At 38.8% G+C, this 18,764-nt stretch overlaps 1 protein-coding gene across 8 annotated transcripts in view; it reads left to right on the forward strand.

The window, feature by feature from the left end:
* CCDC68 (coiled-coil domain containing 68) overlaps positions 1-18,764 on the forward strand; it is a 100,448-nt gene that overhangs the window by 71,644 nt on the left and 10,040 nt on the right. For 6 of the 8 annotated variants that reach the window (XM_059138688.1, XM_059138686.1, XM_059138684.1 and 3 more), the window contains 2 exons: positions 8,014-8,090; positions 10,254-13,239. In XM_059138688.1, coding sequence (XP_058994671.1) covers positions 8,014-8,090; positions 10,254-10,314 — 138 coding nt within the window. In that variant the 3' untranslated portion in view covers positions 10,315-13,239. Of the gene's footprint in view, positions 1-8,013; positions 8,091-10,253; positions 13,240-16,372; positions 16,495-18,764 lie in introns of those variants that run through there. The other 2 variants (XR_009345732.1, XR_009345733.1) reach the window with 2 other exon arrangements.

The following is an 18,764-nucleotide window of genomic DNA, read 5'->3' on the forward strand; positions in this document are numbered from 1 at the left end:
GCAGGGAAAGAAGATGATGACAGGTAACACCGGGATCGAGGACTTAGCGTGGTGGTGGGTGGGAAGAAGCTCTCTAAGGAAATGAATTTTAATCTGAGTTTAGTGAACAGTTGGGTGGTAGGGCTTCTCAGAAAGAGCGACAGAGAGCCATTGTGAGTGCTCCTAATCTAGTTGAATGAAATAGCATGGGATGATCATGGAAATGTAGGAAGGCACTAGATCATAAACCATGCCAAAGAGTTGTGGGTTTTTTCTGTATATAACAATATAACAAGAAGTCTTTGGGTGGCACCCCATACAGTGTTAAAGCCTCTGCTTTCAGCTCAGGTCCTGATCCCGGGGTCCTGGGATCAAGCTCCGCATCAGACTCTCTGCTTAGCAGGAAGCCTGCTTCCTCCTCTCTCTGTCTCTGCCTGCCTCTCTGCCTACTTGTGATCTCTTTCTTTCAAATAAATAAATAAAATATTTTTAAAAATAGCCACTGTATTGATATTCAGTAATTTAATGAACTCAATCCTTATTATTGGACATTAGATTGTTTTTCAGTATTGGCTTTTGTAAAAAACACTGAATTCAGTGTATTTATACAAATATCACTGATCATTCCTTAAGATAAATTTTTAGAAGTGGAATTGGTAACTCAAAGTATATCCATTTTTCAGATTTTTGGTAGTGTGTTCTCTGACTCTCAGGGTTCTGCTTAATTAGTCATCTCCCTCAGCAGCCACAGCCCCACCTGCAGCTGCCTCTGCAGTCAACTTTTTGCTCACTTTCAGTCCTTCAGTCCTGATATTTCTGATATGCTCTTAGTCTTATTTTTTCCCTCTTCATCATTAAGGGATTGACATACATAGAAATCCTTTGTTATTATTTTAATAAAATTGAAGAAGGGAGAGATGACGAACACATGTGCTCAGATTACCTTTCTGGACTGGGAATCTCATTTAAATCTAAGTTTATGTATAAATCAGGAAGTTTGGTGTGAGGTAGGGATCTAACTTCGTAGTTGTCTCACTTTATTGAGAAGTCTGGTCTTTCTTCATGAATTGGAAGTGCCCGTTATCCTAGACTGAGTTTTTATGTTGGAAATCTCTTCTAATGGTGTATCTCCCTATTTGGGCTCCAATGCCCTACTGCTTTAGGGCAGTAGGGCACATTGTCACACATTTTAATTGGAGAGATTGTTATGAATCTCTGAGCTTTCCCTTCATTGTGTTCCGGCCAGATATAATTAAGTGCTAGCTGTCATCACACGATCAAGGTATCATGGTACTGCTGCTTTTAATCCAATTTTATGTCCTTTAGATGTGTCTGTTTATTTATATAATTCCTAAAACAAATGTTACAGTCCTAAATAGGCTGCCAGCTTAACTCAGATTGCCCAGGTGCAATACATTATCCAATTGGTCTTTTGGTTAGTAGTTAGACCGGAACAATGTATTTGCTTTTATTGTGCTCTGTTGCTATATTTCCAAATGTAACAAATAATTGCTGATTAGCCACTCAGTGTTATATGTAAGAAAACAACAGATTTGTTACCTTCATGGGAACTCCTTGGTTGGCTGCAGACTCGGCAGCGATGCTCTCAATACTGTCTCAGATTCCCTGTACGTAACTTGATTCAAGCGTCTGGTTTTTGTTTTTTGTTTTTTTAAAGATTTTATTTATTTTTTTGACAGAGAGATCAGATCACAAGTAAACAGAGAGGCAGGCAGAGAGAGAGAGAGAGAGAGAGAGAGGGAGGGAAGCAGACTCCCTACTGAGCAGAGAGCCCGATGCGGGCCTCGATCCCAGGACCCTGAGATCATGACCTGAGCTGAAGGCAGCAGCTTAACCCACTGAGCCACCCAGGCGCCCAAGCATCTGGTTTATTTTATTATTATTTTTTTTAATGCTTTCTTTTATAAAAGAGTCTTCAAACAAAGCAGTATCTTATGAATATCTTTATGTTCTCTAAATTTCTTATCTTCAGTAGATAAATCTTTTCCTTCACAGCTAGGAGTTTGACAGTGACCCTTTCAGATTTAAAAAGTTCAAGCCACATTAATTTAATTGATTCATGAAATAGTTTTATGTGTTTAGGGTGGGCCAGGAAATGTTTCAAGTGCTGGACATATAGGTAATGCTCAGAACAGACTCGCTGCTCTCCTCTAGCTTATCCTTTAATTGAAGATACAGACAATAAACACATAAGTAAGTATATAAACAACTTAATTAGGGAGGGACACAGGCTCTGAAAAGTATAGAATGTGACAATGTGCTAGTTATAGAGTAATGGTGGTCAGAAAGGGCATCTCTGAACCTGTGATATTTGACCAGGTACTTGAATGGTTAGAGCCACGGTTAACCTATGTCTGGTCTGGTCCTAGTCGGTGCTTTATTAAGAAGTTTTTTTTTTTTTTAAAGATTTTATTTATTTATTTGACAGACAGAGATCACAAGCAATCACAAGCAGGCAGAGAGGCAGGCAGAGAGAGAGAGAGGAGGAAGCAGGCTCCCCGCCAAGCAGAGAGCCCGATGCGGGGCTCGATCCCAGGACCCTGGGATCATGACCTGAGCCGAAGGCAAAGGCTTTAACCCACTGAGCCACCCAGGCGCCCCAAGAAGTTCTTAAATGATATCTGCAGGGATATACTATCTTGCACTGCAGATTTAAGACCATTGCCTATTCTGGAATCTATTAAATCACAGGCTAAATTGATTCCATTTATGGTAAATGGTTACCCAAAATTGAATGACCCATTTAAACACATCACCTATGTTTTTAAACTGCACAGACAGCACCATCCATACCAAAAAACATTCATCTCTTTTTTAGGCTACATGCTTCATTTTATTTAATCCTCAAAAGTACTCTGGGAGAAAGTTATTACTTATTGCATTTTGTAAGTGATTAAATTGAGTTCCAAAGAAGTTAAGAAACTTGTTCAAAATCACTTATTTGAATCTTACTGTCTTGAAAGCACATGCCTCCCCTCCCCGCATGGACAACACAAAATCTATTTATTGGAATGATTAAATAAGTGTGTGTTGGGGGTGATAAGTGTGTATGTGCATGTGCATAAAAACACGAGTGAAATACGTGTGTGTATACGATATGTATTTAGAAATGAAGAGTTGTTAAGTTTGTCTATTTATATTTATTTTTGTAATTTTCATAGTCACTAAATTACAGTGTTTTCCATTTTCCAATTTCTTGAGTCACGGTAACAAATAGTTGTTTTCCTGTGGCTCTTTTAATCCTAGCAGGTTTTTTTCCCTCTCCAGAAGGGAGACATATTCACTCAAATAACAATATCCTTTAAAAGAACAACAGCAAAAACAACTTGAAGGCTTTTAAAACTTCTAAAAAATATCACTGGAACATTTCTGCCTAACTCTACCAAAATTATTTACTTTCTTTTCTATTTTTGCCATATCTTTATCACCTTCATTTTCATCTCTAACTTTCCCTCTCACATCTCATGCATTTCTAACTTCCTCACTAATGACCTGCTGATATGGAAATGCATCTTCAGAAATTCCTCCATTTTCTGAACATTGAAGATTATTTTGTTTTATATATTCACTGTGATCCCTAAAATTAAATTTAACAAGAATGTGTTGACAGAAAGGGTACAAAAATTAGGTTCTTTTGGAAAGCCACATCAAGAAAATATCCTTGAATATAGTCATTATAATGGCAGACATATTCTGGTCAGTGATTTGTAATTTTATAAAGAAATGATGTAATAAAATTCACAGATATGGCTGTTAATTTTTTTAAGATTTTATTTACTTATTTGATGGAGAGAGATCACAAGTAGGCAGAGAGGCAGGCAGAGAGAGAGGGGGAAGCAGACTCCCCGCTAAGCAAACAGCCCAATGTGGGGTTTGATCCCAGGACCCCAAGATCATGACCCCAGCTGAAGGCAGAGGCTTAACCCACTGAGACACTCAGGCCCCCAGATATGGCTGTTCTAATTAAAGGAAATGCTATGAACACCCATGAATCAAAAATAAATACCTAAATCTAGCAGCTGAAATAAATCCATAATGAAGTTGCGATAAATGAACATAAAGACAGTCTAACAGGATACCTCTTATGCTTTTGTATTATTTGATACTCAGCAACTTGAGAAACTAGGAGTTTATTTTGGAAAAACTCTCAATAGCTTTTAAATAATTGTCCAGCCTGGATTATTTTTATTCCTGTATTCATTGTCATCATGATGTTGTGATTCCTATCCCTTCCTAACCTGTAGAGTGCTGTACAGAGAGGAGTTTTTCTCAGCAACGTCCTTGGCCTGTGATACGTGCCTACACTTGTTAGGAGTGCGTATTAGCTTGATCTCCACTGTACAAGGAACATCTTCATCATCAATTTGTGAAATCTGAAGTACTTTTCCTACGTGAGACTTAAGTGCTTAACTCTTGAAACATCTCAGTGAAATGATCATTGTGTGTCAAGATTTTTGCTCCATTTTCGAGTTATTCTGCAGTATAAATGCTGAGGGATAAGAAGGGGCAAAATCCACATCTTGTCTCTGGTCTCCTTACTCTAGTCGCCCTTCATCTAAGAGGCACATTAGAATCACTGGCGGAGTCTTGGAAACTTTTTTTTTTTTTTAAGTTTTATTTATTTCATTTTAGAGAAAAGAGGGTGTTGGGGGGGGGGGGGCAAGGTGTTAAGCAGATTCTTAGCTGAGCGGAGAGCCAGAAGCAGGGCTTGATCCCACAACCCTGCGATCGTGACCTGAGCTGAAACCAAGAGTCTGATGCTTAACTGACAGCTGCCCAGGGGCCCCATGAGTTTTGAAACCTCTTGAACCCAGTCTATAACCAAGTTAAATAGATTCTCTGGGGTGAAACTCTAACATGAGTAGATTTAAAATCTCCCCATAGAGGGATGCCTGGGTGGCTCAGTCCTTCAAGCGTCTGCCTTCGGCTTGGGTCATGATCCCAGGGTTCTAGGATCAAGTCCCACATCAGGCTCCCTGCTCAGCGGGAAGCCTGCTTCTGCTCCCCCTCTGCGACTCCCCCTGCTTGTGCTCGCTCTCTCTCTCTCTCTCTGACAAATAAATAGATAAAATCTTAAAAAAACAAAAAACCAAGTTTTGGGCTCCTGGTGGCTCAGTGGGTTAAAGCCTCTGCCTTCGGCTCAGACCATGATCTCAGGGTCCTGGGATTGAGCCCCGAATTCGGGCTCTCTGCTCAGCGGGGAGCCTGCTTCTCTCTCTCTGCCTGCCTCTCTGCTTTCTTGTGATCTTTGTCTGTCAAATAAATAAATAAAATATATTTTTTAAAAGCTTTAAGTCTCCCCACATAATTCCAATATACAACCAACACTGGAAACTAGTACGTTAGTCCAATGGCTCTCAAACTTGAGCAGATGTCAGAACCTTCCGGTGAGCTTCTAAAACCCCATCCCTTGACCTCCTTGGGTTTCTCAGTAGGTCTCGCTGGAGGATCGGTAATTCTAGCCGATTCCCAGGTGATACTGATACTGTCCATACTCCACGCTTGAAGAACTGTTGCGTTAGTCTTTTTTCCTCTTCTTTTCCGCCTAGGCCATTTCACTTTGTCGTCACGGTCCAGGTGAAATCTCCTTATGTGTGAAAATGTGACAAATGATTCTTGTCACACTGATTTCTGTTATACTTTCTATTTAGTAATTAATTACCTAATGCCTGTGGCCTCTCCTGAACTGCCTTTATTTATTTACATTTTTGATGTCCACGTGTTTGTTTTATCACCCCCACTCCACTATGCGTCCTGTGTACTGGAGGGAGAGATGCACGTTTTCTTGTGCTTCTTCCCACTCACTCTGCTCCCGGCTTGGTGCCATAGACGTGGCAGAGATGGAGGGATCGATGGACAGTGGCAGTAGACTAATTGTTGATTAATTTCCTGACAGTTTATTTTTTTTCTGTTTCATTATTATTATACCTGAAATCCGTCTGGAAATCATTGAATCTCTATTCCTCCTGAGGCTCACCATTTACTTATTTGTAATAGAAGGAGGCTGAGCTAATTCCTCTGGTTACAGAAAAATAACATCTTGCAGGGAAGAGAGCATGGGATTTGGAGTCAGGCCTGCATAAAGCCTGCACATTTCTACAGAATGGGTCATCAGAAACAAGTTAACCTGAACAATTTGAGATTTGCCGCCCTTATTTAATATGCTGAAGAGTAAAAGTTATCAAAGAAAAGTTGTATGGAAAGCACCTGGCAAAGGTCTTGACATTTGCTTGGCACTCATAATTATGAACTCTCCTGCTCCCATCAAAATTCTAACATCTGTTTCCCCAAACCATGCATTTTGGTGTTGGCTTACTTCAAATCATCTGGTGGACTTCTAGGAAATACCTTTTCAACTTCAATTATATGACAGTTTAACTCCTTAGTTTCCTACTAGGGATCGGAGCTGGTGTGTTACTGTTCTTTTTGAAGCCGTAGCTCTACCTGTTAGCTTCCCACCCAGCTACCTTCCAGCCCTAGCCCCTGCTACCCTGGTGTATCATTTAAACACCTCTGACCTGCAGTGTGGCCCACTGACATCCCTACCTTGGGCATGACCCTTCGCTGTTTTAAGTCTCATGTTCCTGACCTGTGAAATGAATGTGCTTGGTGTGGCCATGCTATAGGGGAAACATTGGCTCTGGACTGGGAGGACCCGACTCTGAACCTGAGTTCTGCCATGAACAAGAAGTGGGACACTTAAGCTCTTTGGATCTCAGTTTAGCTATAAAGATGGTACTTGGACTAGAAAATCATCACTACCTGTCTTTAAGTCTTAAAATCTGTGCCATACACTGAGCTGAGAACATACTGATACCTCATTTCAGAACCTATGAAGAAGAGACTACGATTCTATCCTACAGATGAGGAAATTGGGCCCAGAGAGTTGAGGTCACGTAACTACTGAGTGGCTAGGATTTGTGCCTGGGAACTTTAAACTCTTGCCTTCCTCATTATCAGCTATTGAATTGTCTCCTGGAATTATGAGAGTGCTCCCAGATTCAAAATATTTATAGTCATATGAGATTTATTTCCTCCAACAAGCAATACATGATAGACAAGATGTGTATCATTGACCACTAGTATAGAGATCAAGAATCTGAGGCTTTAGGGACACCTGGGTGGCTCAGTTGGTTAAGCAGCTGCCTTTGGCTCGGGTCATGATCCCAGTGTACTGGGATCGAGTCCCACATTGGACTCCTTGCCCCTCAGGGAGCCTGCTTTTCCCTCTGACTCTGCCTGCCACTCTGTCTGCGTGCTTGCTCTTGTTCTCTCTCTCTCTGACAAATAAATAAATAAAATCTTTAAAAAAAAAAAAAAGAATCTGCGGCTTCAGTGGGAGAATGGAGGATAAAAATGCCATGAACTCTATAGTAAAGAACAGATGGTGTTATTTTCATGGAGTTTATAATCAAGAGATTGCCCAAGAATGATAAATGTAATCAATATCGTGGATGTCTTTAACAAGGTTCTTTAACAGAGTATTTATTTTAAAAGATTTTATTTATTTATTTGACAGAGAGAGATCACAATTAGACAGAGAGGCAGGCAGAGAGAGAAGGGAGGAAGCAGGCTCTCCATTGAGCTGGAAGCCCGATGTGGGATTCGATCCCAGGACCCTGAGATCATGACCCGAGCCGAAGGCAGAGGCTTTAACCCACCGAGCCACCCAGGCGCCCCTTTAACAAAGTATTTTATGAAGTTTTTTTTTTTTTTTTTTTTGCATCTGTCTATATGAAATAGAACATATTTCAGCTGTTAAATTTCGGAAGCTCACGTAGACTACTCCATTTTAATCTCTTGGAGAATTATGCACTTTTCAAGATGTGTTTGTAATTTCAGAGATCCTAAGGGACTCTCAACTGGCTACATTCTGTGTTCTAATAGGGTGCCCGAAACAACAAGCTTAGTGCCAAGAAGGGACGTCGGTGGTGGGAGGATCAGAAGCATTAAGCATGTGGCTAATGAATGTGCTACCTTTGTGATCTCTGTACATTTTTTTTTCAACTGTAGAATAAAGAACTAAAAACCAAAGTGGCACTTTGGTCTGAAACGCCTAGGACAACTGTATCTAAGTCTGTCTCTACAAGGTAAGGTTTTCCTTCCCCCACTGCCATCTGCCTTCACAGCTTCTGTTGGACGTACATTTAAGAATGTTGACGTTTATCCCATTGGAGAAATATTCCAATCTATTAATACTTACGTGGTCGTTGGTTTACTGTGTTTCCCAGTTCTTGATAAGAAGACCTGTGTTACTTGTTCATCATTGAACCCTCAAAGCCTAATATAGAAATACTTACTGAAAAAATGAGTGAATAAATTTAGATATCTTTCCTTGCTTTGTGTCATTTAACAAGCCTAGTCTTGGCTCCAACACTTTCTCCAAGCAGCACGCATCATTTCTTTTCTATCATCCTTGTTTCTCCATTAACTCCTGTGCTCTGTGGCATCAATGCCCACGTCTGTATCTCAAACCAGGTAGATTATCAATGCTAAGAAGGCAGGAATAGTTCCTTTATTTCCTGCATTGCTAAGGGCAAATGTCTTCAGTAACTACTTAATAATGACCGAATCAAGCAATGATAATGGCCCAGGACAGCAATCAAAATGATGGTTGAAACCATGAAACTTACTTTCTAGTGGTAAAATAACAAGTTTAAAAAAAAAGAAAAAAGACTTCTGGGCTCCACTGTTATTTCCATAATATTCTATGAAAGTATCATTTAAAAGAAAACATAGTCTGTAATTACATGAGTCATTTAAAAAGTGATTAAAAACTTCCTGTTCTAGCAGCGTTTGAATTTCCCAGTCTAATCCCTCTAGGGCAAAAGCCTATTTTCTGAAACTCTCCTCATAGCAGTGCCTGAGGTAGAAAATCAGGCCTGCTGTGTTTAGCATCCGTCCAGGAAATCAGGTAGATCCATCTCCCTCTTCAGAATTCCCTGCAGCCCTGCTTCACTTTGCTAATGATATATGTAATTAGAGATGAGATGAAGCCATTCTGAATCGAGTCTTCTAGAATTGGGCTCCCAGATGCTAAGTTATCAACTGTTTGGCCACTGGCCCTGCAACTTTCAATAAAGAAAAGAAATTAAGCTCCAGGAGGATTAAAGGAGGAAGTGAAATACCCACGATTCAGAAACAGTGAGAGAAGTAGTCACTTCAGTGCGGGTAGAAAGGGAGAGTCCAGAGTAGAAGGGTAAGCATGACTTTCCAAGGGAAAGGAAGGTGATTTTTTTTTTTTTTTTTTTTTTTGGTTCCCTTACCAGATACCAGTCCCCTTGGGAGTGGTGAGGCATGGTGGCCATTCTCAGAACGGGGTTCTGACCCCGTAGGGAAGGCACCCAGAGTGCAGTAGAGGAGGGAGAAGCTGGTTGTTTCTATACTGTAACTACTCCAGTACGGAATGCAGATACTCTAGCTGGTACAGATGGAAGGTGCTGGAAAGAATGGCTTCTACCGCCAATGCTTTAGCTATAGTAAATTAATTGTCAAAGTTCTTTTAGTTTTAGAGATTTTTTTTTCTTCCTGTGACTTGGTAGATCTTATCTTTTTTAAGATGAAATATATCCAGTCAGCTGCTTTGAGAATGTAAGCGGTAGCATGGTTTGGGAAGTCTAGGTTCGCCCGTAGGCAATGGAATTATAACTCAAGGGAGAGACTGGAGTAGAAAAGTAGCTGTTGAGGGGGGAAAAAAATCATGTACATCTAAAGAGTAATCCAGGCAAATCTCTTTAATCATCTATAAAATGTAGTTCTATATAACTCAGTAAGTACTAAAAAGCAAGGTGTTTCCCTTGAGCATTAGAACATAGAGATATTTCTGGAACACCGAAAGAAGTGTTTCCTGGAGATTCAGGGTCATGTTCTTAGATAACAACAGCAGAACACACATAGAAGCATCCGTGTGTGTGTGTGTGTGTGTGTGTGTGAACATATATACATACATATATGTTTTAAATACTAGACTCCCGCAGTTTAAGAGAGAAGCTGAGACTGAGAAGCCCACAGAACTAAACATGTCCTGGCAGAAGGGTTGATTTACTTATTGTCTCCAAGTCACAGCCGTGCATGTCTTCACTGTGGGGAATGGCAGATACAGGCTCTAGTTCTCTCCCCCACCCCCTTCCTCACTCTTGTTCTCATACTGGGTAGTAGAGCGGTGGTGGAGATGGTAATGGTGGTGATACAGCACTTACATCACTAAAATTTAAAAGTGCTCAGTTTTGGTAATTGTATGGTCTTTTCTAAAGCGAATTGAAGACTGTCGACTCGGCTACGCCCTATGTGATGTTGATTAAGCTCCGGAAATGAGCTGACTGGCTGAAGATCTGAATGAGAAAGATTGCTACGTGAGTCTTATTTATTCCTTGAAACACAGCGTAAACTTTCATGTTGAAATGGCTCACTGCCAGCATTCAGTGGAATTTACTATACATCAACAGCTTTGCAGGAAGATGACATTCCAGAAAATCAAACAAATGTATATTCAAGGGAAGGAACTCTTTCTTCAAAACTTACTAAATGGGTGAAGACATCAGGGGCTTTTGATGGAAGAGGAATTTTGCTTTAAACTTAAAAAAAGATCTGAATCTTTCTTGCAGATATTTGCTGCAGGGAGTGGTTTAAGGTTGTCAATGATGACTTTCTGATAGTGGTTTTTATGTAAAAAAATGGAAGAGTATATGTGTGTCTGAGTAAATGATACATTTTAAAGTTAGCTTTCGATAATAAAATTTCTCAACATGAATTTATAAATTCATCTCCTGACCCAGTGTTCATGGGAGAGTTACTCTCTACAGCATTATGGACAGGAGAAGGAGTAGGTTCTTTTTAGCGAATTCCCCAACCCACATAACCCTCCAAACCTAGAATCATGGCATCCCACCACACCTTAGAAAGCCATTGTTCTTCAGTTGGGATTGAAAATTGGTTGCTGGAGATAACCTACAAATAAGTACAAAGAAATGGAGCTTGTGACTCTGGCTTCGTGACTAATTTTCTTTTCAAGATTCATTATATTATCTACGCAAATATTTGGAGGGAAGAATAGGAACACAATGCTGTCAGCTCATACCTCCATAAAAATGTGTATGTTCTGGGTTTAGGGGAACAGTGGCTACTGTCTGCAGCCAGGAAGATGCTGAATTCATGAATTGGAATTAAATGTCCAGTGCTTTTGTGAAATGAAAGTGTATTTACATTTTGATACAGACATTCATCACAGGTGAAGTTTGTGATTGCTATGAGGAAAACCAGACTCTGATTTGCAGAAATGCAAAAATGCTGACACTCAGAAGAGAAAACCCTTGAACTAAAGGAATAATGGGCAGCCTTAGCCCCCACTGAAGGGTGAATTACTTATAAGTCTTTTGATCATCCTCTCAGACATAGGACTGTAAACATTTTCTCAGGAAAGATGCTGGAAGCCTTTCAATGTAGAATGTGAAATACCAGTATTATCTATGAAATATTTAAAAATACATACAAATGAGATAAAGTAATGTATTTATGGGGCGCCTGGGTGGCTCAATGGGTTAAGCCGCTGCCTTCGGCTCAGGTCATGATCTCAGGGTCCTGGGATCGAGTCCCACATTGGGCTCTCTGCTCAGCAGGGAGCCTGCTTCCTTCTCTCTCTCTCTCTGCCTGCCTCTCAGTGTACTTGTAATTTCTCTCTGTCAAATAAATAAATAAAATCTTTAAAAAAAAAAGTAATGTATTTATAAATTCCTCAAAGTACTGTAATCCTTGAAATGTTGCATAACTATATGTGTACATTTCATGCTTCATGTTTTTATTGCTTGCTAGTTTTTCAAGTGTAGTTATTGAATAACATTTATGGCACAGTTCTTATACCAGGAACAATTCTAAGTACTTAACCTGTATTAATTACTTCAGTCTTCCCAACAGGCCTCAAAAGCAGGTCATGTTATTACCCCATCTTCCAAGGGTGGATCCTGTGAGGTCCAGGACTTTTCCCTGCTAATGATGGAGCAAGGATTTGGACCTCTGACGTGGCTATCAGTAGTCCTTCTATTTGCCCACATGGTGGTCTGAGGTATTGCCCCACAATGGAAATACCTCTTTTTGCTACTTTTAACAAGCACAGCTTCCTTGTCGGCTGTAGGCATTATCCCGTGAATGACAGTCATAAACAACCTTGACTCATAAAGTAAATGTTTTTCTGCATTTAAGTTGGTCTTTCACCTGTTGGATTGCCCTCATGAGAACTTAGTTCAGAAAAATGTCCCTACTAAAAAATCTTCTATATTTATCATCATGACCTATGCCACATGGAAGATTTTTTGGTAGCATGTTTTCAGGCACATTTGTAGGGGCATTAGGGTCATGAACTCTGTCAAGGATTTGTGGTGTGGTAAGCAAATTCACCTTTCACCTGAAGACCACTTTGGGTTCCTTTTATACTCTAATCACCATGCTGGATGGTAATAAATATGAGCATTTGGAATGGATCCATATGACTGACCTAACAACTAGAATGATTCTCATTAGAATAATGTATTCTAGAGTCAAAAATTGGAAGACACTGTTGGATTTAATTTAGGTTTAACTCTGCTCACTTTTGAACATGGGAGTAGAGTTGGATGTGATAGGACCGGTCCTGGGTTCTCCACGTTCACCCTGGATTGGTCTTTGGATTTCCTAAGAATAAGAACAAGCAGTTTCAGAAGCTTAAAAAATGTCTGGACTCTTCAAATACAAAAGTATCTTTTTAGTAACATCAGCAGTATCATTTATTTGTCATACGTGGCTTATGTCCTATATCTTTATTGTTTCAGTTTTTATCATTTGGAATGTCTTTTGAATACATATTTCTGAGCAATAAAACAAATGATCACAGTGGGGAATAAAAAACATTAACCTAAAAGTAGTACCACACAAGATATACAGGAAAAGGAACACCAGTTCAATTGTAGTCCAAATAATTGTACTAATAATTACACTAATCTATATATTAAATAAGAAGGTCTGGGGTGGACCTGGAAGTGAATACAGGAAGGTGGGAGATAAAGAGAAACTTAGTTCACTTTGATTACATATTGTTACAAATTATCATTAAGAAATGTTTAAGCAACAACAAAAAGAAATGTCTAAACAATTGGTATAATACATATATCTTTTGAATAATTGCTTATGGTATGCCTTACAGTAAAGAAATTGATACCATATTTTTTGTTCTTATTTCTTTTTACATTAAAATTATTATGCATAAGTGGATTAAGTCATTTTTATTTGATTGTTCATGACATTATAACCCTTCACAAATGGATTGTTTTGGCCAATGAATAGATTAAATTTAGATAGCTCCCTGAATTTTTCTCTTGATTTTCCCTGGATCCAAATTGATGGAAAAAGTAATCTATTAAGTTTTTATTCTGAATCTGAAAAAATAGCAGCATTATTATAAAATTACACACACTCCTCAAACATTTTCTTATTTCTTTATTTTGAAAATCTTCAGCTCTCCTCTGAGCTGGGAATAACTATAGAATCCTTATCAATATTGAAGTAGGGACCCAGTCCATCAAGAACTGAAAATTCCTGGGGTGCCTGGGTGGCTCAGTGGGTTAAAGCCTCTGCCTTCAGCTCAGGTCATGATCTCAGGGTCCTGGGATCGAGCCCTGCATCGGGCTCTCTGCTCAGCGGGGAGCCTGCTTCCTCCTCTCTCTCTGCCTGCCTCTCTGCCTTCTTGTGATCTCTGTCTGTCAAATAAATACATAAAATCTTAAAAAAAAAAAAAAGGACTGAAAATTCCTTCAACTAATGTCATCATTATCATTCTCCCCACTTCCTCCCTTCTTTACTTCCTCACTTCATTAATTTTTTTACTGGGAAATATTAAAGATGCAATAAATATTTAAATAACCATATCTTGCTGGGGGGAGGGGGGTTGGGGGAAGAGGGGTGGGGTGATGGACATTGGGGAGGGTATGTGCTTTGGTGAGTGCTGTGAAGTATGTATACCTGGCGATTCACAGACCTGTACCCCTGGGGATAAAAATATATGTTTATAAAAAATAAAAAATTAAAAAATAAATAAATAACCATATCTGATTGCTTTGTTATTATTAAAATATATAAGTGATAAAAATTGAACTAGAATTACAGAAAATTGGGATTTATCCTAGGCATGCAAGGTTGGTTTATCACTTGAAAATCAATCAGTATAATTAACCATATACACATAACAAAGAATAAAAGCCATGTAATTGTTTTAATAAGTGAAGGAAAGTATTTGACAAAATTCAGCACTCATTCATAATAAAAACTTAGCAACCTGGGAATAAGAAATTTTACCATTCTGATAAAGAGCATTTACAAAAAAAGCCTTCAGTAAATATAACTAATGATGAAAAACTAATGGTAAGACGCTTGCTCTCACCACTTTTCTTTTTTTTTTTTTTAAAGATTTTATTTATTTATTTGACAGAGAGAGATCACAAGTAGGCAGAGAGGCAGGCAGAGAGAGAGAGGAGGAAGCAGGCTCCCTGCTGAGCAGAGAGCCCTATGTGGGACTCGATCCCAGGACCCTAGATCATGACCTGAGCTGAAGGCAGTGGCTTAACCCACTGAGCCACCCAGGCGCCCTCTCACCACTTTTCTTAAACATTATATTGTAAGTCCTAGCCATTGGAATATGTCAAGAAAAACAAAAAGGGAGAAAAGGCACACAGATTGGAAAGGAAAAGTAAAACTGTCCATTGTTGTTGTTCATATAACTGTTGATGCAGAAAATGTCAATGAATCTGCCAAGCAGCTACTAGAACTAATAAGTAAAATCAACAAAATCACAGATCACAAAGTTAAAATACAAAACCCAACATATTAACAGTTTGGGATTGGTGAAAACATAGACCGATATATAAGTGAATAGAAAGGAGAACCCATAAATAGACTCATCTACGTGATTAATTTTTGACCAAGGTGACAAGGCCATTGAAAGGAGGCAGGAAATTCATCTAAATGGTGCTAAAAATAGTACAGGTTTTGATGTGAAATAAAATTAGTATCAATTCTTATCTCACACAATATATAATAATTAACCTAAATGGACAATATGCCTAAATATAAAGCTAAAACTATAAAATTTCTAGGAGAAGACAAGGTAGGCAAGATACTTAAATAGTACACAAAGAGTACACTATAAAAGAAAAAAATTGATAATTGGTCTTGATTAAAATTCAAATACTTTGCTCTTTGAAAGACACCACTAAAAAAATTTTTAAAAAATCTACAGAATGGGTGAAAATATGCACTTGTATAGGATTTGTATTCCAAATAGTTAAAGAACTTTTAAAACATAATGAGAAGACAAACCAATAGAAAATATTGGCAAAAAATGTTTGGAAAGTCACTTCATAAAACAAGATAGACAAATTACAAAGACACACATAAAAAAGATGCTTAATCCATTAGTTATCAGGGGAGTACAAATGAGAAGCTCTAAGAGATAAGCACGAAAACCACCACTAGAACAGTTAAAATAAAAAGACTGGTCTTACAGAGCTTGTGGAGCAAACAAATCATATGCTAAAGGTAGGAACGCAAAAATGGTACAAGTATTTCGGGAAATATGTAATTCCTTTAGAAGTTAAATATACACCTGCCATATGACTTAGCCACTCCATTCTTCGGGTTTTTTTACCCAAGAGAAGTAATAGCTTTTGTCCGCACAACAACATGTATCTGAATTTTTCATGGCACCTTTCTTTGTAGTACCCCAAAACTAAAATCAAAACAGATATCCATTAACAGGTGAACAGGTAAACAAAATGTACATCTATGTGTTGGAATATAACTCAATAAAAAGAAACAAAAAGCACAAACAAATATAGGCAACAGTGGATAAACTTCAAATCATTAGACTTAGTGGAAGAATCTAGAGGAAAAAGAGAGCGGACATACTGTGTTTCCGCATGACCGCTAATCAGTATATGCCTGGGGACACGAGCAGAGAGAAAGATTGCATGGGAGTACAGAGAAACAGAGAGTAGACATGTTTGGTGTGTTGATATTGGCAATGTCATGGATGTGTTCCATGACAAAAATCAATCTTGTATAATTTAAATATTTACTTCAATAAAGTAGTAAAAAAAATTAGTAAAAAAATTAGTAAAAAGTAAGTAATAAAAAAATTTTAAGTTAATTATATAATTATATAACTATAATTATGTGTAATTATAATTATTATATATCATATTCTATATTATTATAAAACAATAATAATATAGAATATAATATCTTAATATATTATTATGAAATATAATTATATAATTAGTAACTATGTTATTCTTGAACCACCCCGTCAGGTTCTCACATAAGATTCATTCATTTTTTTTTCTTTCAACAGATATTTATTGAGTGCCCTCTATTTGCCAGGCACTGTTCTAGATGCCAGGGCTACGACAGTAGAGAAAGAAGAGGACATGCATGTGTCAGGGACGAAAAAAAAGGAAAAATCTCTACCTTCATGTAAATATATTTTGGGACAAAAAAACATAATAAAGTCAGAGACAATCCCATGGACAGTAAAGAAAAAGCAGAACACAGGGGTCGGGAGTTACTGGGGGGGAGGTCTTGTGGTTGCAATTTTAAGCTGGGTGATAATTTTAAATGTAACTATGGATTGGTCATTTAAATAGGATAGTCATTTTTTTAAAAAAAGATTCTATTTATTTTTCAGAGAGAAAGACAGCACAAACTGGGGGGAGCAGCAGACAGAGAGAGAAGAAGACTCCCCACTTGAGCAAGGCGCCCATTTCGAGGCTCGATCCCTGTACCCTGGGATCATGACCTGAGCCAAAGGCAGATGATTAACAGACTGAGCCACCCAGGAGTCCCAGGATAGTTATTTTAAATAAAACCTCTCTCTTTAAAGATAATATTTAAGCAAAGATAGGAAGAAGGCTAGGAAAGTGACCAAAGGTGTTATTTGGTGGAGGAGGGGTCCAGGAAGAAGCAAGCACAGGTGCACCAGCTCCAGAGGACAGGCAGACCCGGTGTGTCCCAGAATAGCCAGGACATCAGTGCAGCTGGACTGGCAGCTGGAGAATAAGTCCCAATATTGTCTAAATCATTTTCCATGCAATATGTTCTTTCACGTGTCCTTTCTATAAATCATTCCTCTTATCTGAATAATAAATTATCCTTCCAGTTCTTTGAATTCTGAGCAGTCGTCAGCTAATGAGTTTTAGGAATCTGTATCTCGGTTCTTGTTTGTCTATGTTTTCCTAACATACTGAGAAAGCCCGTGTTTTCTGGAAGGCACAGTGAAGGGAACACTCTCATGAGGTTCAGCCAGGTGGTCTTATTTTGACTTTATGCTCTTGGCCTAGAGAACTCAGGAGGAAGTGCTCTTGGAGTCAAGGGAGGAGAAGAGGGTCCATAAAGTTAGGTAATATGCATTCATAATCCAAAAACTAACTAGCACGACTCCAAATCACTCCTTCTGCTGCGGCGGCTTCTTCTTCTTCTTCTTCTTCTAATCAGTGAATGAGTCAGGATATAAATTTCTCTGGAGACTCAAGCAAACAGATTGAAGTTGTCTGCTGTTAACCAGGCTGCTATTTTTTTAAAAATCTTTTTGGTAAGGAAGAGTCATTTTCTCAGAGACTTACATAAGTGATTTCAAGCTTTGATCATTTCCACAATCTGATTATTATCACAAAACATTTCTAATACCTATTCTATCACCTTAGTCAAATTCTAATTTGCCTCTTGGCTTTGTAAAGCATAACATAAGTCACCTAAATGAGCTTCTAACAGAAGAACAATGCTCACATTCTTAGAATTATACTTTTATTTATTTTTAATTTTAATTCTAAATTTTTTCAAGGTTTTTTTTTTTCCTTCAATATATTATTTATTTATTTGACAGAACACAAGTAGGCAGAGCGGCAGGCAGAGGGAGAGGGAGAAACAGGTTCTCCGATGAGCAGAGATCCCGAGATGGGGCTCCATCCCAGGACCCTGGTCATGACCTCAGCCAAAGGCAGCTTTTTAATCAACTGAGCGATCCAGGTGCCCCTTTATTTATTTATTTTTTTACGATTTATTTATTTGAGAGAGAGAGAGAGATACCATGAGCATGGGAAGTGGCAGAGGGAGAGGGAAAGGGGAAGCAGATTCCCCCGTGAGCAGAACACGATGTGGGGCTCCATCCCAGGACCCTGGTCATGACCTGAGTCAAAACCAAGCGTGGACATTTAACCAACTGAGCCACGCAGGCACCCTCAGAATTAGAATTTTATATTAGAAATGAAATTGTTCTTGGTATAAGAGCGCGAATAATCCAATACCTTATATACAGTTTTTTTTTTTTTTTAAAGATTTTATTTATTTATTTGACAGAAAGACACAGGGAGAGAGGGAACACAAGCAGGGGGAGTAGGAGAGGAAGAAGCAGGCTTCCCACGGAGCAGGGAGCCCCATGGGGGGCTCGATTCATGTGATCATGACCTGAGCCGAAGGCAGACACTTAACGACTGAGCCCCCCAGGCGCCCCTACATACAGTTTTTGTTTTTTTTTTTAAAGATTTTATTTATTTACTTGACAGAGAGAAATCACAAGTAGATGGAGAGGCAGGCAGAGAGAGAGGGAAGCAGGCTCCCTGCTGAGCAGAGAGCGCGATGCGGGACTTGATCCCAGGACCCTGAGATCATGACCTGAGCTGAAGGCAGCGGCTTAACCCACTGAGCCACCCAGGCGCCCCTACATACAGTTTTTTAAAAGTTTCTCTTTT

The sequence above is a fragment of the Mustela lutreola genome, chromosome 11 (assembly GCF_030435805.1).
Source record: "Mustela lutreola isolate mMusLut2 chromosome 11, mMusLut2.pri, whole genome shotgun sequence".
NCBI lineage: Eukaryota > Metazoa > Chordata > Mammalia > Carnivora > Mustelidae > Mustela > Mustela lutreola.